General features: G+C 36.6%; 1 protein-coding gene across 1 annotated transcript in view; it reads right to left on the bottom strand.

The window, feature by feature from the left end:
- LOC112045181 (proton-coupled folate transporter) overlaps positions 1-24,626 on the bottom strand; it is a 35,828-nt gene that overhangs the window by 1,626 nt on the left and 9,576 nt on the right. The window contains exons 2-4 of the mRNA XM_024081271.2: positions 23,118-23,219; positions 9,153-9,374; positions 2,371-2,527 (exon numbers count right to left, since the gene is read on the bottom strand). Of these exons, the coding sequence (XP_023937039.1) occupies positions 2,371-2,527; positions 9,153-9,374; positions 23,118-23,219 (481 nt within the window). The remainder of the gene's footprint in view (positions 1-2,370; positions 2,528-9,152; positions 9,375-23,117; positions 23,220-24,626) is intronic.

Below are 24,626 nucleotides of genomic sequence, written 5' to 3'. Positions count from 1 at the left end.
ATTGATTTTTATGATACATTTGTGTAAATAAGGTCAATGTTAACTAATTTATATATAAAAAGCAAAGATTGTCTGGATATTTGCAAAATAAATAAGATTATAAAATTTCAAAAGCTATTAATTTTTTGTTATCGTAATTAGATGAAAATTCATACTGTTTTAGCTTCCTTACATTAAATGTGACATTTTTTAATAAATAAACTATAAACATAAACGCACAAATAACAAAGATATTTGCAATTTTGTTTGAACGCCCATACAAATCTAACGATCAGCGAGCCAATGACGTCACTTATTCGTGTCATTTTGTATGGAGCGTTTTTCAGGGATCCGCGGCAGCGCCGCAAATCTGACTCTTTAAATCCCTGTAGCTCCGAAAGTAATGATCGCAGATATCCTGTTATTTTTACAAAATTGCTTTACTATTAGCATACTCTTGATTTATATACAATTTAAAAAACTGTCATCATCCCTAGCTCATCGGTAAAGCAGCAGGACTTGTACTGAGAAAGCATGGATTCTATCCCTGATAGATTACGATACATAGATAAACAGCCAATTTTCAAATTTTAGACGGCCTTTGTGGCGTAATGGATTTAAAAGACGGTGGTCTTGGGTTTCGATCCCCGGCTGAGCGGATTGAAGTTTTCTTAATTGGTCCAGGTCTGGCTGGTGGGGGGCTTCGGCCGTGGCTAGTTACCACCCTACAGCAAAATAATGTTTTATAGTAGGTACCTAATACCAATTAGGCCTCAAGAGCTCATCGGTAAAGCAGCCGGCCTGGCACTGAGAAGTCATGGATTCTATCCCCTACCGAATGACTAGGACTGTTGTCGTAAATACTGCGTAGTGACACAGTCTTTGACGACTAATTGAAGGAGAAAGAAATATAGATAATATTAAATACAAGCAAATGGTTCACGTGATGATAAGTGATCATCGCGTACAACAAAGGAATGTGCATTTGCAGGGCACACTTGCTCAGAACAAGACTTTAGTGTATTTGCTAAGGCATTTGTATTCTTGAGTCTCGTATGCCTGTACCAATCATCAGACCGAAACAGTGTTCTTTGTTAGTACTATAAAGTTTTTTTTTATTTACAAGTTAGCCCTGGACTACAATCTCACCTGATGGTAAGTGTTGATGCAATCTAAAATGGCAGCAGGCTAACTTGTTAGAAGGAGGATAAAAATCCACACCCCTTTCGGTTTCGAAACGATATCGTACCGTAACTCTAAATCGCTTGCCTGGTCTAAAAAAAGTTGTGGGTCTAAAAAGGCAACGATATTTCATACTATAAAATATCGTAGGTCTAATTGTAAGGGATGTTCAGAGAGAGATAAATTAATTATTATCATTTAGCATTCTTTCAAGCAAGTTAGCTTTGATTTGTATTCTAATTTTAACGCGACCTTTCATTGAAATCGCACAATAAGTAACTAAATACTTGAATAGTAGGTAATCGCGCAATGCTCTTACAAAAAGCCGATTAATTCAGAACGATTTCGGAGTGCTAAAATCCAGTTTCCAAGTAGGTCTATGTCAATATTTAAACTTAACTATCTTTTGCTATTGATTTTGCTTGCAACTGTCTCGTAGGTTTAGTGGTTAGCTGTATGGCTTCGAATGACGAAGTCCTGGGTTCGGAAGCCCTGGGTCCGGCAGTGAAAAAGGTAGGTACTGAGTTTTTCTGTCTTCTTAAAAGTTTTAAGTGGGGCAAGTGGCGGTTATACTCTTTCGTTGGAGAGCCCATTAAGTCGTCTGTCACAATAATTATCATTGCCATCTGATAGTGGAGTTAGCCCCCTCCCGCATTGGAGCAGTGCGATGGGTCTAAGCTCATATCCTCTTGGATAATACCTAGGTTACCTAATAATTGGTTGATACCTATGTTTAAAATAGGTTAAAATGCTGCTACTAAAGTATAGGTATCATCAGTATCAACCTATATTCGGCTCACTACTGAGCACGAGTCTAGCAGTCAGAGTGAGAGGGATTTGGCCTTAGTCCGCCACGCGGATTGGCAGACTTCACACACGTTCACAAGAAAATTCTCAGGTATGCAGGTTTCCTCACGATGTTTTTCGTTCACCGTTTGAGACAAGTGATATTTAATTTCTTAAAATGCACACAACTGAAAACGTCACGTCTCGTAGTATAGGTAGGTATACGAGTATGAACTTATTACAACGAATGAATTTTTAAAATTATTGCTTGTTTATTTGTCCCGCTAATCTCTGAAATTGGTGGACTGATTTTGACGGGCTATCACTGGCAGATATTGATCTTAAGGAATAACGTGATAGTAAAGGGGATATGAAGCCCGCCACTCATTTCGGGTTGGCGGAGTAAATGTTAAAAGTACTTACAAATATATAATTATGGCAGGGACGGCTAGCGCGGCGCTAATGAGATAGAAGGCGCCCGAGAACGTTGACAAGGTACTGAGGTAAACCTTGCTGTACACAGGCGAATAGATTACAGGGACTAAAGCCTCCGATATGCTTATTAGAGAGCTCGTTTTTCCTGAAAATAAGTAAAAAAACCACTTTAGTAGAAGTAAATGTTACGACGCGGAAGTGTTATCGCCGTTTAATGTTGGAAATAGTAGTCTGTGACGGATATGACGTCGCTCGATCTCGTGTTGGCTTCAGTGTGCTCGTGGCTTTCGAGCCGTCCACATCTCTTGTTGTGTAATTCTTTATGGGTTATTTGGGATAGGCGGGGAGAGTGACTTGAGTGGAAAAGGGGAGTGTTAGTCGACTGTCAAAGGATCCTTTAACCCTACACACATCGTTCACAAGTACGTGACTTATTATCTAGGGTCTTATTTTGGTTACAGTTTGATTTGTAAATTAAGTTGTCCTGACAAGTGTTGTGAATCATAACCTTTGTTCACATTAGTTTTCCTAAATTTGTAATCACTTTTAAGACTATAATAGTAGTCTGTTAGCTAAAATGTCATAGATTTGAATTTCTTACAATACAAGTAAAATCTAGTTATGAAACTATCATTATCATTATATCAGCCGATGGATGTCCACTGCAGGACATAGGCCTTTTGTAGGGACTTCCAAACATCACGATTCAGAGCCGCCTGCATCCAGCGAATCCCTGCGACTCGCTTGATGTCGTCAGTCTACTTGGTGGGGGTTCGACCAACACTGCGCTTTCTAGTGCAGGGTAGTGAGAAACTAGTTTGGACAAATACGAGATATATTAGGTAACGAGGAATGAAGCTGCTTTCAAAAACCTCAATAGGGTCCAGATTGATTGATTTAGAAAAAAAATTCGACTATGTAAGTATTTACGTAAGTAGATATCCAAAACAAGACAGAACATTTATCGTTGTCAAATAAAACATCGGAGGCAATTTATTAAACTACATATTTATTAGCGATTATTATTAAAGGTACCTACTTAGTAAATGGCCTAGGTATTCATCTGTTTTTAAGTTAGTTAATAATTAAGTGCCTACACTTATCTTATATGCGTACCTACCGATCTATTATCACCATCATCATTACTATCAACTTATAGTTCGGCTGCTTTACTATCAACTTATAGTCCGGCTGTTCGAATACAGTAAGTTTTTCTGTATTCTGAGGTCTCATAATCCCTCTCCTATTATAATGAAGGGTGGACCATTACAACAGAACGATGAGGGTTTTTTTTATTATTTACAAGTTAGCCCTTGACTGCAATTTTACCTTATGGTAAGTGATGATGCAATCTAAGATGGAAGCGGGATAACTTGTTGGCATAGGACGAAAATACACTTCAATTTCGGTTTCTACACGACATCGTAAATTCGTAACGGTACGCTCAATCGCTTGGCGGTACGTCTTTACTGGTAGGATGGTAACTAGCCACAGCCGAATCCTCCCACCAGCCAGACCTGTACCAATTAAGAAAAAACCTATCGGCAAAGCCGGATAATCGAACCCAGGAAACCGCGCATACCACTACGCCACGGAGGTCGTCTAAAAGGAATAAAATATGATAATGAAATGTTGAATAAAAGACAACATTTATGGAGGTCTGAATTTGTATAATTAGATAACTCTAGGTATATCTAGTTGGAAGTTAGGTAATTATGTGTCTTTGAAGTTATGATTAGGCTCTTTCTACTGTTATACTCATTACTCATACATATAGGTAGTTTATGATTCATGTAAGCAGGGGCGTAGCTAGCGCCGTATCTGCTATATCAATGACTAGCTGACGCCGCGCGGTTAACCCGCGTGGTTCCCGTTCCCGTAAGAATACGGGGATAATATAAAGCCTATAGTCTTAATATAGCCTATAAATGGGCTATCTAACACTGAAAGAATTTTTTTGAAACCAGTAGTTCCTGAGATTAGCGCGTTCAATCAAACAAACCATACCACAGGGGCCTCTACGTGTGAAAGCTAAAATTAGTAACAAGTAATGTACAATACGTATATAATAATGAAGACGAAAGTCTTCGAACAGTGCGTGATGACCTACGGATCCGATACTTGGTCGCTAACTATGGTCACTCAGCGGGCGATGGAGCGAGCTATGCTTGGTGCTCTGCGTGATCGAGTCAGAAATGAGGAGTTCCGCAGACGAACTAAAATCACTGATAATAAGTATATAGGTTGGTAACTCTAATATTTGATTTATTTAAAAAAAAATATAGCTACGTTTATCTACATCCTGTGTCAACGTGCCGTCTAATCATTTTAGGCAAATCCGTCACAAATGAACAATGAGTTAACGGATTGATTGTATGAAACGCAATTTCAGTACCTACTACCTACTACCTAATCGCAAGGCCGTTAAAGATGTCTATTTTATCTTGAGGGTTTCGCGTTGCTTGTAGAAAAGTGTATTTGGTCAGGCGTGTTTATGTTTATGAAGGACCGTCAGTAATATTAGTGTCTTCCCGATTCCCAAATTTGATCCACAGCGCCAAAATCATTTTGAGAATGGATCTTCATAGACTTATAAAAATTTCGACTGTATAGTCGAAATTTTTTGTATTGTAGTATACATATACCTATATCATTACCTATATATTTATATAATTTTTAGGGTTCCGTAGTCCACAAGGAACGCTTATAGTTACGTCATGTCCGTCTGTCATCCGTCCGTCACCTACATCAAAAATATGAACAAAGTCGTAAAATTAAAATATTGAAAAATATTTTTTTTAGCGGACCTTACCAACTTGTAAATTGGGGATGATGTTTTTTTTACTCGTTTATCTCATAGTATGGGGTATTGTTGGATAGGTCTTAAAAATACAAGAGGGGCCTTTTTTCAATAGGATATATAATGAAATTACAGGGAAAACTATAACGGCTAATTAGCATCGCTATTTAAAGAGTAATAGTCGACCAACTTATAAAATGTAGTTGGAATTCGAAAATTGTAAACTAATAAGTCGTCAGTATGATAACACAGAGTTTGTTAAAACTAGAAAGGTAAAATTTAGTATGGGTATTGGGTATGTACATTAATTTCGGCTAGTGTATGGTAAAAAAAAGGTTTGTAGTTTTTTTGGGTTCCTTCTTTACATGCAAAGTGAGGATGAATTTTTCATCGTCTATCCCATGGTGAAGGGTATGGTTAACGGTATTTTTGTATTGCATTATATAGATAATTAAAGTGCTAACTTAATCTACGGAACCCTACTTTGCGCGTGGCCCGACACGCACTTGGCCGGTTTTTTATACATATAATAGGTAGGCAACAAATATCATGGTACGCTATTCCAGTCTTACTTATTGTTCAGAATTTCTTATCTACCCCTACCAAAAATTAAGAATTTTCGTACATAGACAACAAACATTGCTCGGTTTGAAGGCGATGCCAAAAAATTAAATGAAATTTTAAGAGCCGATTTGGCATAGCAAAAAAGGATCAATAGAAAGGACATAGATACGATGTTATTTTCTGCTTTTTCAGAGATTTAGATTTAGATTTAGAGAGTAGATTCAATAAAAAAAAAAAGATTTTATCTAGAAATACGTTGGTCTATGGAAGGATCCTATTCAACGTTTGTCGGGTCAGCTATTTAAAAATAAAACTAAAGCTGGTATCCGTATAAACAGTTGTTAATTATTCAATAAAAAAAAAAACAGGAAAATCTACTTGATATTAAACATTCTTTACAGAGTTTCATGTATAATATTTCAATAGCTTTATGTTAATAAGGATCAAAACCATTTATATTATTCATTTATTGATAAAAATTGGTAATTTTTTAATGTAGGAATGAAAAGAAATTCAGAAATCTTGATTTCTGTATAAAATGAATCTCCTAATCGCCTATTTTCTTGTATAAAATCCCATTTATCCATTTTAATGATCAAATTATTCATGTACCTACAAATCTTATTGACAGCGACAGTAGAACTTTTTTAAAAATTAATCACTTCAAACGTCCAAAATAGTGATAGGGATGTGCTTGATTGGACATAAATATTTTTCGATATCGACATATCTATTTATGAAATTCCCGTTACTAAATCAAGTTTATCAGCGATCGTGGTGTTATTTAAAGAAAATACTCTAGCTTAGAAATTGAATACAATAAAAAAAAAACGATTAGAATGAAATGTTAAATTTTAATTTAAACAATAAAATCACTGTCGTTATAAATCGGCGTCAAAACTAGGTCAACATAGTGACGCTAAATAAAGTTAAATAAAAAAGTAAACAATCACAATCAATTGCTCTACTTCTATTGTAGTTTAAATAAACTAAAAACACGTCACATTTTATCAAAGTTTCAATAGCGCACCTGTCATAGTGCGTGTAACACATGTATAAACATACGCATACCGCAATCTGCGCCTTTGTATACTATATAGTTAACGTATATACGTGATATTGTTTGTAGGATATAAGCATGTCTTAGAACAGGAAATGATAAATACGTGCTATGGAATTGTAGACATATTTGTTTTTCTATTTTAAAATATAAATGCGAAAGTAAATTTGGTTATTATTTCGAGTTACCATATATGTTTATTGTAGACATCAAAGAGTTCCTGCAGGACTTAAAAAAAGAAAGTACATCAATGTGGACGAAGTCGCGAGTGTATGCTAGTTATATTTGAGAAGACGTACTTAAGTATATAGACATGTCTGTCTAGCGTAGACAATACTAAGAATGAAATGTACCTATTCTATATTTATTTACCTGTGCATAGCATAAGTGTATTTTCATGTGTCTATGCACTCAGGTACCTATTTGATAGTGGAAAATACCTGAATAGGTATCTGTATTATGAAATCTAACGGAAACTAATATAAGAATATGCCGATCATTGAAGTTAGAAGTGCAAAGTGCCTTCCAGGCGGTCGAAGTCGTAAGCTGCTGGTAAATAATAGACCATTATGAGAATAAGATATCAAAATAAAAAAATGTAAATAAGGAGTTTACAATATCGACCTGCGGAGTTAAGCAGCTCCTATTAAGTACGTATGCTAAGCAACACATTTTACGATTATCAATATTTTCCCATCCCTATTTGAATGAATTTGAGCGTCGTTTCAGAGCGATTTAATATGATTTCTATAAGTTGTATTACCTAGGTACTACCTAGGTACTCGTAATACAATTATATTGCAATGTACAGAGAGAGGATACTACGTAACATCTTACAACTTTAGACAAGTCAACGAATCGTGAAGTGGAAATGGGAAATGCGCAAGGCGCGCTAGATACATTATATATATACAATACATATTTTTCACTTCGATAGATTATAATATACCGAAAAATAACAAGTTAAATTGTAATCAGCATGTTCAATTTACAATATATCGACAGATTACATATCACGAGTGAGATTATAAACTAACGTATTTTACAATTTAACGGTGACATATACATTAAATAGGTCCTAGCTTTGAACATCCTATACATATGTATTTAACTCGATGCGATGACAATGACGAAAATTGCTCTAATGCATAACTGCCCCTGCATCCCATAGAAATCTCAAAAAAAAAGATCAAGTTCTAATAAAACTTGTTACACTTAGACGAATATTACATCGACGAGTTTATACCAGAATCACACCCCTGTTCTGACTCGGTTATGTGCTTGCAAAGACGATGAATCTTTTGTTTTTACAAATCGTTGTTTTTGTCTACCTTGATAGCCTTGACTGTAGCTTACTAACCTACCACTAAGTGATTTAGCCGTTATGATGGTGCATCATAAATTCGAGCTAAAATCACGTGCGTATTAATCGATATCACGTTTAAGAGATTAATTACACCTATTAAACTGACAATTTAAATGATATTTTTCAAGCTTAACCTAATTTTCAATCATATTGGACCTTTACCGACCTTACGTAATTAGAGCGTTCATTTTTGTAAAATTAAATCCTTTTTTCAAGATTGCGGAAAATGCATACATAGGAAATGCATACATTGATCGAGATTTTGTAATTTAGTCTAGGCTTCGACCACACCATATCCAAAATTCAGCTTTCCCGGTTCATTTGTATTTCTAACCCGATTAGGTATTTTCGACATAATGATATCTTAGTGGCAGCGCTGTTTACTTGATGTTCTGTGGCCGGCATTACCGATATCCAAAAAAAGCCAAAACGATTCCCAAAAGTAGATTTATAAGAGTAGTGTGACGTTGTGTGACGGTGTCTACGCTGCCTAACAAACAACTGAGCTCAAATCATCAAATACTTTCTTATTTATACCAACACTATGTCTCCCTACTACAATAACATACAATAATAAATGTTAATACCAAGACGACGACGGCCTCCGTGGCGCAGGGGTATGCGCGGTGGATTTACAAGACGGAGGTCCTGGGTTCGATCCCCGGCTGGGCACGTTGAGATTTTCTTAATTTGTCCAGGTCTGGCTGGTGGGAGGCTTCGGCCGTGGCTAGTTACCACCCTACCGGCAAAGACGTACCGCCAAGCGATTTAGCGTTCCGGTACGATGCCGTGTAGAAACCGAAAGGGGTGTGGATTTTCATCCTCCTCCTAACAAGTTAGCCCGCTTCTATCTTAGACTGCATCATCATCACTTACCATCAGGTGAGATTGTAGTCAAGGGCTCACTTGCGAAGAATAAAAAAAAAAAAAAACCACCTGTAATCGAGAAACTTGTAACATTAGGCAGTAAACTAACTTACCAACTTCATCAGCGTTCACAAGTTTCGAAGCGATGGAGCGCAGTGACGTAGCCCCCGCAGAACTGAACATGTCAAGAACAGGTCCCAGGAAGTACACGGTCCTGGTGGGCGCCATTGCGTAGACCACGCTGGCTGCAACTCGACTGAGGCATGCCGCGATGCCGATGATGCTGTCTTCAATGTTCCACCGCTTGCTGAACAAGTATATCGTTATGAAGGAACCTGCGCAAACAAAAAACTCAAGTTTGTAACAATCCACAGGTAAATCCCCGAGGCCATCCTAAAAACTCTGGCTTGAATTCGTGAACGCCGACACGAGAATCAATACAATTAATAAATCGGATTCTAAAGATCTGGCAAAGTAAGCCAAAGGAGATTTTATGGAATTAAATATCACGTGTCTCAAGCGGTGAAGGAAAACATCGTGAGGAAACCTGCACGCCAGAAAAATTCTGTCTTTGAATTTTCTGCGTGTGTGAAGTCTGCCAATCCGCATTGGGCCAGCGTGGTGGACTATTGGCCTAACACCTCTCATTCTGAGAGGAGACTCGAGCCGTATATAGGTTAATAAAGACGAAGCCAAAGCAGACCTTGTGGTAGTGGGAGAGTGCTCAGAAAAAGATGAAACGTTAGAGAAACCCCGTATATATTTTCGTCCGAAATACCTCAGTGTTTGTAGACAAAAGTCTACGTATTGTCAGTGATGATACGGATCGCGACTTGGACGTTAACTATGGGCCTCATAAAAGCTCAGAGTTACTCAGCGAGATCTCACTCACTCAGTATCTCATGATCGAATTGTACATGAGGACTTCCGCAGAAGAACCAAAGTCATTGACATAGCACATGGTTCTTAGAGCCGATTGACGTTTTGGTCCCGAGATGATGATATGGTAACACTGCACCGGAAAAGGTCAACACCCAATTATGAACTGATGACATTAAGCGGGAAACGGGGAGCTGCTGGACGTTCGAGATCATGGTATTTGGTAGTCTTCAAAATATACCTATAACTAGGCGCAGATATACAAACAAAGCATGAGCCTCTTTAGGTACTTATATATTGTCAAGAAATGCTGTAGGTATGTTATAGCAGATAAAATAATTGAAGTCACTGACATATCCTAGTGAATTAACAAATCCACAATATTGAACAGCCGGAAAATTATAGTACAAGGCTAAAATACCAAAATTTATAACATACTCGTAGTTTAATCTAATGTCGACTGTTTTCATGCTTATTAATTATTCTTCTTCCTACGAACTGTATAATTGCTTCGTTATAGTCATTATTTAGCTAATGCAAAATTATTGTCGTTATGTTATTATTTTTAACTATACGTAACAGTGAATAATAAATTTTGTTATTATTCGCGATACCTGATATCGCACAGACTCACAATATTATTGCCTAGCCATTGACCATCAAGTATGCCCATGTGTCTGCAGCGCTGCCCGCAACGAAGACGTTTAGACGCAGATATCCATACAAAGCATGAGCTTCTTTAGGTACCTATATATTGTCGAGAAATGCCGTAGGTATGTTATTGCAGATAAAAAAAGTCTCTGACAACTTTTTCTCAAAAGTTTCTGGATTATGTTGTCAACAAAAAAGTACCTAAACCATCTAGGCAACCCATAGTTTGTAGCTTTTTCGTCCAAAGGTTTTAACTTTTGTTGTAAAAAAAAATAGTTTTTGAGAAAGATTTAAAACTGCTAACCTAAGTAACTAAATATAAACTAACATGGTAAGCAATATTTTCCTCGAAAGTTCAGTTCAGTTGTTAACATTGAAATAAAACGCAACGATAAAGTATAAAATATCGTGGATAGTCTCGGATATCTTTTTTTCTCAAAAGTTTTTGGATGATGTTTGCAACAAAGGAGTAAAACGTCTAAGCAACCCATAGGTTGTACCTTTTTTTTTTCAAATTTTGTAGTAAAAAAAAAACATACATACAGCCGAACGTAGAACCTCCTCCTTTTTGGAAGTCGGTTAAAAAAAGAAAAGTCCACAGTCCACAGTCCACCAGGACCTCCGTCTTGTAAATCCACTGCGCCACGGAGGCCGTCAAGTGTAAGACTCCGTAGGGTTCCTTGTGGACTACGAAACCCTAAAAAGACTCACTGATTGATTAACAAATCCCTCCTCCCTTAAAATTCGAATTTCCAAAAAACAATTTGTTTTTGTTTGTCAATGTTAATTTTTATGATGAATCAGTCACTCAGTGGTATTTCGCTTATAAGATATTGTCTGTCACAACTTGAACGTCTCAGTTACAAAAAGTTACCTGACTTCGAAACCTTATAACGGCGCGCCGCAATTTTGTACCATTTAGCTCGCCTTGCTACCGGCTCCTTATAATTTAATACTTGGTCTGTTTATACATAGCCTTATTTTGAAATTACATAATTATAATATAATAAGACATTTATTATAATATTTTTTTTGTCTATACTAAATTATAAAGAGCTAAAGTTTGTGGTATTGTAAGAGTAATCTTAGGATCTACTGAACCGATTTTGAATATTATTTTACCAATAGAAAGTCACGTTATTTGTTATTGCCATATAGGCTATACTTTATCAACGTGAACTACGCGGGTGAAACCGCGGGGCGTCTGCTAGTATCTAATATTTTGAAGACAATAATAGTCCATGAGACAGGTAAACCCTTCAAAAACACTGTTAAAGATCAAATCTCCATCTCAGACAACACAAGGGTTTTTACAAAGCAAAGGGTTTTGCGACTGAAGACATGATTGCTCATAATATTCTGAAAATATCAAAAAAATATTTTTTATTCTTGAACAATAATTGAGGATTGACTCTTGACCTGCTACCTTCCAAATTCAACGTGGTCCAAACTATATAGCTAATTGGCAACCAGTCAGTCATAAAACTGATCGTGTGTTGGTCGCGATTTGCAACACACAGACAAGACAAGGTTTTTGCAAGACAACATAAGGGTTGCCATCATGCCAATCGCGACCATCACACTATCAGTTTTATTGGACGTCAGTGGCTAACTAACATTATGGTAATAGCATCGGCGGATACACAACTTTCATTGATTTCATCATTTGTGTCCACTGCTTAGTGACAGTAGCCACAGACACAATTTATTTTTTTAAAGAATATTATCCATTCCCCTGCAACTAGTCAGAAAAGACTGTTGGGAGTGAATACCTGAATAGTTCGAACCACGACTCCTCGACAATGAGTCTTTACCGTTGAGCTTGTAACGTTTGTAATGGTTTTAATTAAACTTTGACGAAATGCATTTTAAACGATTTTGTCACGTTTAAATTCAAAGTAGCATTCGTAGACAGAGAAAGTAATAGACGCATTTATAGTTCATAATCCTATAGTTGATTGCATTCTTTCAAAAAAGAGAGCAACGCATGGATGACGCGTGGCAGTTTTTTTCAGTTCTTAGGTCCTTGCATTACACATACGGGATACTAAAATATGAAAACTATACCCAGGCCGTAAAATGGAGTGGAAAAGATAAAATAAATAAGGAGTTACGTTTACTTTAAGGATCGCATTATTGTGGGTATTGTCATATTTTTAGGTTGTTTGAATTGAACCCATGACCTTGGAAGCAGAAGTCAGGTTCACCACCCCCTGCACCACTGTCACTTGGTCGTCAAATAATAGTTGGTGTAGTAAAATCATGAAATTTAAGCACTGCCAAAACTATTAAAACAATAAAAGATCAAAAAACAAAGAACTATTAAAACAGTTTTTATAAACGCGTTAATAATTTAGTCAAGTACGAATGATTTTTGAATTTACCGCCCAAAGATCGTTCGTACTCGACTAAAACATACATACAGTCGAACGTAGAAACTCCTCCTTTTTGGAAGTCGGTTAAAAATACTAAATTATTCTGTACGGCCTATTAATGGTCCAAACCCATAGATTATGGTTGTGTCCAAAGAGTTCGGAGTCTTTGGTCTTTGGCATGACATTGACATTAATAGTAGTTTTTTCTTCTATGGTAATTGCGGAATCGGAGTGTAATAAAAAATAAAATTGTTCTTTCTTTTCTTTAAACCAAAATAAAAAACAGGTGTTATAAATTAATAAAAATATTTATTTGTACAACTTTGTAATTTGTATTTACATTTTACAGGCATCAGTTATTTTTTAATTAAGTGGTTGTTTATATACTTACTTTCAAATTATAGATACAAGACAGTGTGATCTCCCAAAATATTAGGTGGCAAACTATCCCCTAAAATGCGTTACTCCTTCAACCGAAGGTATACTCATCTGCCTTTAATTTCAATGGCGAGCATAATAGGGGGATAGGGGAGAGTACTGATTTACGGCAGAAATAAGCAAGCACTTTCCCCTGTCAAGTGCTATCACAAAAACTCTATTAAGACTATTATGAAATGATTTGCTAACGTAGTCAGGGGCGTAGCTATATCAGCCGTATCAATGATACGGGGCCTCCGAACCACAGGGGCCCCTTATGTATGAAATTAGTGAAATGTAAAAAAACAATATATAAAAAAAATACTTTCATAGTTTTTTTCAATGATCCACAATGTAACCCGAAAAAAAAGAGTTAAGGGTAAATCAAATACTTAAGAATTTTTCGGGATTTACCGCTCGTCTATCAATGGGTCCTCAAACTAATTTTGATATATGGCCCCCTTAAGGTACGCTATTCCACTGAACGTAGTTGTAAGATTCTGCCTCGAGAGAAAGAAATAAACAAAAGATATGGATAATGTTTCATAATATGTTGTTTATAATAAAAAACTTACTCATCTATACTAATATTATAAAGAGGTAAAGTTTGTAAGTTTGTAAGTTTGTCACATTTTTTAAATGGGGTAATCTTCGGAACTACTGGTCCGATTTTAAAAATTCTTTCACCAGTAGAATGCTACATTATCGGGGAGTGCTATAGGCTATATTTTATATTAGTATCATATATATTAGCCGAGTTATCACAGTTTTTGTCATACAGGTCGGACTGAAAATCCTCTTAAACAGACTTATTCGCATGCGCTGCCTTAACTATTGTGTAAAATTGAAATTAATGTATGGAGACTTTATGTATCTTTAAAAGTTCTACAAAAAAGTCCGCGACACCATATATCTATCTTCTATATATTAGCAGATATAGTACCTTTTATGTTTTAAAAAATATTAATTTTATATACTTAGGTTTACGTCAATATTTATACAACTAAACCTTAATCCTTATTAAAATAAATTATTTAATAATCACAAGGATATTATGGAGATAAGATTTGCCCTTTACAGTATGTTAATTACTTAAATAGTTTCGGAGATAATACAACATTTCAAAAAGACGCAGAAATTCCGCTATATGACGCCCGGCGCCTTCATTTACGTAGTTCCCGTTCCCGTGTGAACATGGGGATCAAACATAGCCTATGACACTCGCAAATAACGTAGCTTTCTTTTGGTAAAACAATTTTCCAAATCGGTCCAGTAGATTCAGAGATTACCTCCTACAACCACACGAACTTTACCTCTTTATATTATTAGCATAGAAGTCTCTATTTCTCTAGGTCATACCACAACTCTCGAAGGACTGGACCGATTTTGCTAAGGGTAGGAGTAAGATAGAGAAGTTACAGGGTAGGGTAGGGTACGGGTAGGGAAGCGTAGGGGTAGTGTAGGGGTAGGGTAGGTTTAGGGCCGGGTTTAGGGTAGTGGTAGGGTAGGGGTAGAGGTAGGGTAGTGGTAGGGTAGAGGTACGGGTAGGATAGGGAAGTGGTAGGGTAGGGGTAGGATAGGCGTGAGATAGGGGTACGGGTGGGATAGGGGTAGGAAAGGGATAGGGTACATGGAGCCTATCCTCCGTAGGATGGGGGTAGGGTGTAGGTAAGGTAGGGGTAGGTTTGGGGTAGGGTAGGGGCAGGGTGGGGATAGGGGTAGGGTAGGGTAGGGTAGGGGTAGGGTAGATGTAGGGGTTGGTTAGGGTAGGGTTGGGGTAGTGGTAGGGTAGGGGTAGGGTAGGGTAGGGGTAGTAGTAAAGTTGACATCGAAATTTACGCGGACGAAGTCGCGGGCGTCCGCTAGTTATTTATATTTGAGAGCTCCTTCCGGTAAAGATGTCATCATCTTGTAGTACTAAGTATTTACTTAGTTACGAGTAGCGAGAAATTGTGTATCATAGAATAAACATTATAACGGAAATTGCCGATTACATATTATTTTGAAGAATAAAACTGTCTCGATGACAAATTTAATGAGGAATGTTTATCAACAAAGAAATAAAAAAATGAGGATGTAAATCGCAAGTCATTTTACACCTGCTAAATTAATGTCAATAAATTGGATTACGCTTATAACACGTACAGTTCTCAGTTGATTTAATGTTTATTTTAATAGGTTGTTAGTATAGACAAAATTAGATTATTTGAATAGATAAGCAGGTGAGCTGAGAATTTAAAAAATAAACATTTCTCAAATATCATTTCATTTCATAGTCTGACTCAGGACTCGAACGCAGGATTCGAAACCTTGTGAAAGAACGTTTGTGATCCTTGTGAACCATCGAAGCAGTTTACCAATTTATAACTTACTAGCGGACGCCCGCGACTTCGTCCGCGTGACATTTAGTTTCTCCCAAACCCCTCGGGTACCATGGATTTTTCCGGGATTAAAAGTAGCCTATGTGTTAATCCAGAGTAAAATCCATTTCCATTCCAAATTTCAGCCAAATCGGTTCAGTAGATGCGGCGTTAAAGAGTAACAAACATCAATACAAACTTTCGCGTTTATAATTCGCGTTAGGATAATTTAATTATTGAAGTCACGGATTTGGCGAAAAGCACAGCACTAACTAAGAACTGTAGTAACAACTCATTAACAACAACAGTAACAACACATCACGAACAACAGCAACAAATCAACATGTACAATTTGTACAAGCAGGTGCGGTTGACTTGATGTTTGAATCAGCGTTGCGAGACAGTGATGATTCTAAATTCTTGAGGAAATACCAGTGAGTTATTACTGTCGTCCCCTTTTATATATAAAAAGTGCAAAAATACGTGTCGTTTAAATTTGTATAATTTTCCACTTGCGCGTTGACCATGAGAGGAAAATTATTTGAGTTTATATTATTCTAGATAGATATGAGTACATTAACATTAGATTTACATAATTGATAACAACTAAATATTGTGCGTTATAATTTATTTAAAATCGCAGAGAAGACGAAGTTGTTATTTGTTTTATAATACGCAGTACTATTAGTAGTTTTTATTAGAGTTATTTTGATTATGTGGTTGCTTATTTAAAAATGTTTCTATAATATGCATTAGGTTGCAGAAGCGAAGGCTGACAAATTCTAGTAGGTAACCCGTCTACAGGACCAAGCGTAATAATATGTACCTACTGTTTTTTAAGTAGCGCGAAGGGGTTTATTGTACAGATTGTAAAAATGCTGTTGTAATATTAAATAGATACATATTTCGAGCGTATAAAACAATAATGAATATGTATGTATGGTTTTTAAAAGGTAACCCGATAGGAATCGTGTTGTTAGGACCCATCGCCCCTGGTAGGTAGGTTTATGTTTATCCAGTGGCGTATCTTGCCGCGGAGGGCCCCTTTATCAAAATTAGTTGGGGGCCCAAATGAAGGGTAAAGATATCTCAGAAAGGAAACAAAAATGCTTGTATTAAATTAAAATAAATATTATATCCCGCAATAACCGATGTAAGATGTTAACGACCTTTGGGGCACACGCTTAACCGGAAAAAAATATTGCTTTTTTTTATTCTTTACAAGTTAGCTCTTGACTACAATCTCACCTGGTGGCAGTTTAAGATGGAAGCGGGCTAACTTGTTAGGAGGTGGATGAAAATACACACCCCTTTCGGTTTATACACGGCATCATACTGGAACGCTGAATCGCTTGGCGGTACGTCTTTGCCGGTAGGGTGGTAGCTAGCCACGGCCGAAGCCTCCCACCAGCCAGACCTGGACCAATTAAGAAAACCTCAATCGGCTCAGCCAGGGATCGAACCCAGACCTCCGTTTTCTAAATTCACCGCGCATACTACTGCGCCACGAAGCCGGCCGTCGTGTTTTTTTTTTCATTTTTCATTTTTAGTAAGATATCCGGCATAAGAAGTAGATACCCTCATCTGTTATATATTTGGGATTAGATTAAATTACAGAAAATATTTACATTGACACATTGCAAATAGGTTGCCTAGTTAAACTGCAGCCGGATAGTAAAATAGTATTTTTTATAAACATTATTTCCGTTAAAATAAAATTCCATTTCAGATGTGAAAACTTATAGCATTTTTTATGTAGCCCAGAGGCCCCGTATCTATACAAGAGTTTGTTTGTTTGTTTGGTTGAACGCGCTAATCTCAGGAACCACTGGTCCGATTTAAAAAATTCTTTCAGTGTCAGATAGCCCATTTATCGAGGAAGGCTATATTTTATCCCTGTATTCCTACGGGAACCTGAAACACGCTGGTGAAACCGCGCGGCATTTACTAGTTATTGATAAGGCGTCAACGCTATAGGCCCCTACATTGAATGGCAATGAAATATTGAGAAATTTGAGTTGGTAAGTTGGTGTTTCACCCTCCTTGTTTTTCGCCTTGGAGAACACGCTGTCAATTCCAGTCTTGATAATGATAAAGACTCTGTATGAAAAATCTGTAGGTTTTTCTTTAGAAGCCTGGACTCATGTCACATTAGCCAAAGCCCGCAAATCCGCATTTGCAGCAGCGAAGTGGGTTTATAATTTATATATAGCAAATAGTCCACCACGCTATGTCAACCACCAACGCTGGTCCAATGTTTTTGGCAGACTTCATACATGCATTCTCAAGTATCCGGGTTTTCCTCACGATGTTTTTCCTTCACCGTTTGAGACACGTGATATTTAATTTCTTAAATGCACGTAACTGAAAGGTTGGAGGTGCATGCCCCGGACCGGATTCGAACCTACACGTACACCCTCCAGAATCGGAGGCAGAGGTTTCACTGGACTATCATAAACAGCCCATTTCCATCGATATTCTATTGTGCTACTGCTACCTTTAGATAATGTGGTTAACTGTGGTTTGATATGTATATCTACATATTTAATTAATTAGGCATTGTACATAAAAAAACTTAAGTATACCAAAGCGCTATGACTAAACCGTAACATGGAATATTATTCTCGATTTCCGTAAACCGTGACGCATTGTTGCAAAAATAAACAAATTAGTCGAGTTAATTTCAGTTTAAACAGAAAAAACGGTTAAGACAAAACTCATTTTTCTTTGTTTCGATGGTTTCGTAAAATTCCGGTGACGAATTATCTTTTCGCAATTGTTACAGTCGTAATTGACAGGGTGAAATCAATAAATCAACTTTTTTTTGAAACTAACTGTTTTCCGCAATTTTATCCTCGTGGTTCTTTTCATTTTCCTTGTGTGCTATACCAGACTATAATTTGTTATATTGTCCAATTTCATACATCTGAACAGCCGTTTGATCAAACATTCATAAACCATTTAACTACAGCATTTTTCGGGAGCTCTTTTCACGTCGAAAACGGTGAATTATGAAAAATCGATTCTAGAAACAGCTGTTTTTATAAACGCGTTAGATCGATAAAGGGGTAACGTCTAACAAGGCAACCTTTTGATGGGGATGGGGATGGGAATGGGGATGACTAGGTTTGAATATATTGGTTTTTATGATACATTCGGGTAAATAGGGTCAATGTTAACTAATTTATACATAAAAAGCAAAGATTGTCTGGACATTTGCAAAATAAATGAGATTATATAATTTCAAAATGTATTAAAAATCTTTTATCGTAATTAGATGAAAATTCATACAGTTTTAGCTTCCTTACATTAGATGTGACCTTTTTTAATATGTGAACTATAAACATAAACGCACAAATAACAAAGATATTAGTAATTTTGTTTGAACGCACATACAAATCTAACGATCATTACATTACCTACGACGTCATTAGTTCGTGCCATTTTGTATGGGGCGTTTTTTAGGGATTCGTGGCAGCGCCGCAAATCTGACCCTTTAATCCCTGTAGCTCCGAAAGTAATGATCGCAGATACCCTGTTCCTTTTACAAAATTGCTTTACTATTAGCATACTCTTAATTTATATACAATTTATAGAACAGTCATGGTATCCTATTGGTCTGAGCCATAGAGTGACTGCAGCTCGATTGCGAAATTTTGACATGCAATATTTGATGCATACCGTCTAAAGCTGTTTTCCGCAATTTATCCTCATAGTTCTTTTCATTTTCCTTATGTGCTACACCAGACTATAATCTGTTATATTGTCAAATTTCATACATCTGGTCAGCCGCTATGATTGATCAAACATCCATAAATAATCTTTAAGTTAGCTAATATTTCGTAGAAGATCAAGACTTTTCTATGAAGTGTTAGAAAACGTGCAAAAATATTTAATATGAAAAGTTATAGCGATAGCGTGACTTAGGGAATTTTTCATTTTTTTACTTTTAGAGGCAACGTATACCTACTTCTATAAACTTAGATTAATAATATAAAGAGGTAAAGTTTGTTGTATAGCAGGGGTAATATCTGTAGGTAGGTAGGATTTTCATTTTTTTTTTGCCATAGAACGCCACGTTTTTGTGAGTGTCATAAGGTACATTTTATTTCCGTATTCCCACGGGAACAAAATATACTGCTACGCACTACGCGGGTAAAACCGTGGGTCGTCAGCTAATTGTGATATAAAAGTAACGTAAAAAATGCAAGCTTTATTTATTTATTTAATTAAAGTTTACATAAATGTAAAATACCTAATTATTTAGATTTTAGAGTATAATATCTAAAATATTCTTAAAATCCCACTGAATGACGCGTTAGTATTTAAGTAATGAAATTCTGTAATTGTTTTATATTTTCAAAAAAGCAGGGGGGTTTTCCAAACCTAATATCGTCATGCATCCTTGCCTAAAGTGTGATTTTTGGGTAATTTAAAAATTATTATTCAAATAGCTCGTCGGTAATCATTATACGTACATAGATATACCTACTTGTATTACGAACTTACGAGAAATAGATTTTTTACTACGAATGTTCCATTTTAATATTTTATTGTTTTGGTTAATTCCGCAAAATTTATTGCGGAATATTCATTCATTTGTTATTAAATATTTTAATAACAACTTGTGAATTATTAGTTTTGACTATTTAACAGTTAAATATAGCTCAAGTCATGTAAATCTGCTCGTATTAGGGTAACAATGAACTGTTTAAATTATAATAATTATTATAAAAGCAGATAATTGTTCCATTGCGTAATAGGTACGTAAAATATGTAGATTATGGCGTAATATCAAAACTGAACACGTGTGTAATGTATAAATAGTTGAATGAGACAATTGTATGTTTACATCTTCTATACTTTCAAAATGACTATCAGGAGGTGATTAGTGATCGATCCTGATGCCAAAAATGCAATCAGTAAAATTTTTGTCTGTCTGTCTGTCTGTCGTAGGTGTAGGGACAGGGGGGTGGGGTAGGGGTAGGGTAGGGTAGGGTAGAGTAGGGTAGGAGTAGTTAAAAGTTTAAATAGACTTTCACGTGGACGAAGTCGCGGGCGTCCGCTAGTAATTAATAAAAGTGTAGATTGAGATCCACTAGACTATTATGGCTAGTAGTTTTTTGAAATACAGACAAAACAGAACGGTACAGAGTATCTTCTTTGACAATAAGAATAAACAAGGCAACGAACCCTGAATAGCGCTATTAATTATTAAAATCAATTATGTTTTAAATCCACCAAAAAAATTTTCATCAGTTCTTCCATTAAAGAAAGACCAGGAAAAAGGAAAAGTCTTGTTTCTTAACGAAAATTTGAGACGGAGGGCCGATATGCGTCCCGTAAGGGCTTTTCGCGGTCTCGCCCCTAATCCCGGAAAGCAATGGAATTGAAACTCTTCATCAAGCTTTTCATACAGTGTCCCGGGAAATACGTTCTAAGATCTGGAGTTAAATTAAAAATTCCAGATTTTTGAAACACAATGTATTTGGTGTGTAAGTGAAAATTTTAAATAATAACTAGCGGACGCCCGCGACTTCGTCCACGTAGAATTCAGATTTTCACAAATCCTGCGGGAACCATGGATTTTTCCGAGATATAAAGTAGCCTATGTGTTAATCCAGAGTAAAATTTATTTTCATACCAAATTTGAGCTAAATCGCTTCAGTAGCCGCAGCGTAAAAGAGAAATAAACATACTTACACACTTACACACACACAAACTTTCGCCTTTATAATATTAGTGTGAAGTGTGATGTGATAGTTCGATTGTGCCCGTTCTCGTAAGAATAAAAGGATGTAACATAGCCAGTGCTACTTGCTGATAATGTAGCTTTTCATCGGTGAAATAATTTTCAAAATCAGTTCAGTGGCTTAGCTGTGAAAGCACAAGAAATAAAAATGTTAGTATGGATGAAACTCTGCAAGATCTGCGCTTATCTACCTGAGGAAACAGAAATGATAGTAAGCCTCATGTGCCTGTGATTACAATGGCAATCAGCTGGCCTATTCACTAACTTTGGTCTATTAGCCACCTAATATAATTAACATCAAATCAATAACATTTGTCGTATTCCGTAAGTCATTGTTACCGAAAATCACAATATTAAACACATTGGTAAGTAATTTATTATCAGTTACTAAGCAATAAATTAAAAGTGAATACGAAATAATGTGACTCAACAGTAGCTAGTTGGTAATTTTCGTGTATATCTCAAAGTTAGAGAATAGGTCTACTGAGCATCAATAATGCATTTAGGCGTCAAAAAAAAAACATGGCAGTATCTGACACATTGAGTTCTCCTATACTAAAAGTATTGGTTATGTAAGAACTCGTATCGTTTTTGCAATTTTTGAAAAATGGCTTCGTATATATTCCACCTTTATTGTTTACTAGCCGACGCCCGCGACTTCGTCCGCGTGAAACTCGATGTATACTTTCAACTACCCCTATCCTGCCCCTACCCTACCCCTAACCTACCCCTAGCCTACCCCTAGCTTACCCCTACCCCTACCCCACTCCTACCCCTACGCTACTTTTCTGGTTGATTTTTTACACTTTGTGTCCGAAAAACCCAAATATCTTACGGAACCCTATTTTTTTCCAAAATAAAATTTAGCCTATGTTACTTGTGGATAATGTAGCTTTCGAATGATGAAAGAATTTTTAAAATCGGACCAGTAGTTTTTGAGCCTATTCATTACAATCAAACAAACAAACATACAAACAAAGTTTTCCTCTTTATAATATTAGTGTAGATTTCACAAGTTACTCTATCGGATTAATATTATGAAATTTCTATGACTAAAGGGTCTATTATTAAAACACTTACAATAGGTAGAAACTTTCTTAAACAAGCAGTGCAAAATACTCAATACAGATTTTTACTATTATAACCTACTCTTACATAACGTTTCTGTGAGTCAAGTAAAAAGGCGCTAACGATCATTGGTCTTGTTCACTGTTAGACGTTAGAGCTTGGCAAAAGAGGGACGTTAGAGCTTGCCAATTTCGTTCGTAACACTCCTGATGGTCCGCGCGGGTGCGCGTGTAGCGATGAATGAAAAACCCACGACTGATGCATCTCACTTGCCCGCACGCACTATTTCACACCCGCGCATTCTTTCCCCCCGTCGCCCGCATATCATGGGGGTGTCATCAACGAACCAGACTATAAAATGAGATTGCCTGTCTGTCTTAAAAAAATAGAACGGTTTTTGTATTTGAAAGCTCACGTGACCACTTGATTTTTTTAACCCTCGATGCAAAAAGAGGAGGAGCCACGTTATTTGTGAGTATCATGAGCTATATTTAATCCCCTTATTCTCACAGGAACGGGAACTACCGCGGGGCGTCGATTAGTTAGTTATATTTAAGCGAATAAAAAAGAACTTACCAATAGAGCCCACGAGCACGGAGTAGGTGAGGAAGAGACTGTAATCCACTTCGGTGAACTTGAACTTGTAGCGAGTGAACCAGTACGTCATCTGCGCCTCACCTTTGTATCAAACGAAACAAAATTTTAGTCCAAACATAAGTAACGTGGATCCTTGGACATCTCCAGTCCGTAGCCAGGAGGGGGAGGGAGGAGAGTTTGTAGCTCATAAGCCTAGCGACTAACGACGTAATCTCGTAAAGAGAAGTTTCAACCAATGGTGACGGATTTGTCCAAGAGGGGGAGGTAAATCGATAATACTAGGACGAGAAAAACATAAATTGTGTATTGTTTATAATATTATTTCAGTCAAGAGCTACACACAAATTACAGCTCACACAAATTACAGCTCACACAAATTTGATTCGATCAAAAGTCGAATAAATGACCTTAGGACTGTGTTTCCATTTGGTATTTTTTTTTATCTCTAGCAATACCCTCTGCCTCTTCTTGACGACGTCCGGTCTTATCAACATATTTTTAAGATGGTTCGAGTGCCTTTGCACATTCGCTGCGAAGTCATTTTACTTATTGCCAGTGCGTTTGAGATATATTAAAACTCAAAACAGTACTTAACCACAGTGCAGAGGAGACCTAAACAATCTCCTAAAGGCACACCGTTTGTAACAAAATAAGTCACCAATAGCATGACTGCGTTATAGTAGCCTGTAGAAATAATAATAATATACAAATATGTAACAGGTCTATTACCTATACCAGACAGTAGCCAACTAGTGCTGACATAGTTCTAGTCTAGATTGCTTCGCCCACCCCCCTTTCGGCGCCACCCTAGAGCCGCCACTGGTCAAAGGAGACTCTTGCGCGGACGGCCATCTGCAAACATTACGCTTAGCAGCCACTACGCAATCGCAACCCCATATAGGGGTACCTATTATCAATGTACGATCTCTCTGACGGGAGTTGATAAAGCTTTGAGGTAGGTATATTATGTATATTAGTTAATCTATCTATCTATCTATGTATATCTATATCTATACTTATAATAAAACTGGTCAAATTCTATACTTTTATTTACTCTTTTTTTATATGCGCAATTTGAGATTTTACTTATACCATTTGTAACACCAAACGGTACCGAAGCATAGAGTACTATTAGCGCCATCTAGAGTATACTTATAATACGAATTCTGTACATTCAGTACATTGACGATATTTTGAAAGTTTTTGTGGAGTACCATACCATTATAAAACCGATACTGAAGCTAAAAATATTTTTTTTTGATTTTTTGTCTGTCTGTCTGTCCGTGTTTTTTTGTTATTCGGGCACCACGCTGAAAGTACTGAATAAATTAAAATGAAACTTGGCACGGCTTAAGACCATAATACGGAGAAGGTAGGATACCTTTATTGCGAAAATGAATAGGGGGCGAAATAGAGGTTGAAAGTTTGTATGGAAAGTCCTTTATTTTTAGAGTTACAGTTTTAAAAATTTGTTTATAAATCATAAAA

This window comes from Bicyclus anynana, chromosome 20 (genome assembly GCF_947172395.1).
Source record: "Bicyclus anynana chromosome 20, ilBicAnyn1.1, whole genome shotgun sequence".
Taxonomy (NCBI): domain Eukaryota; kingdom Metazoa; phylum Arthropoda; class Insecta; order Lepidoptera; family Nymphalidae; genus Bicyclus; species Bicyclus anynana.
Note: the sequence above shows the minus strand (reverse complement) of the source record. Positions and strands in the feature narration are given on the sequence as shown.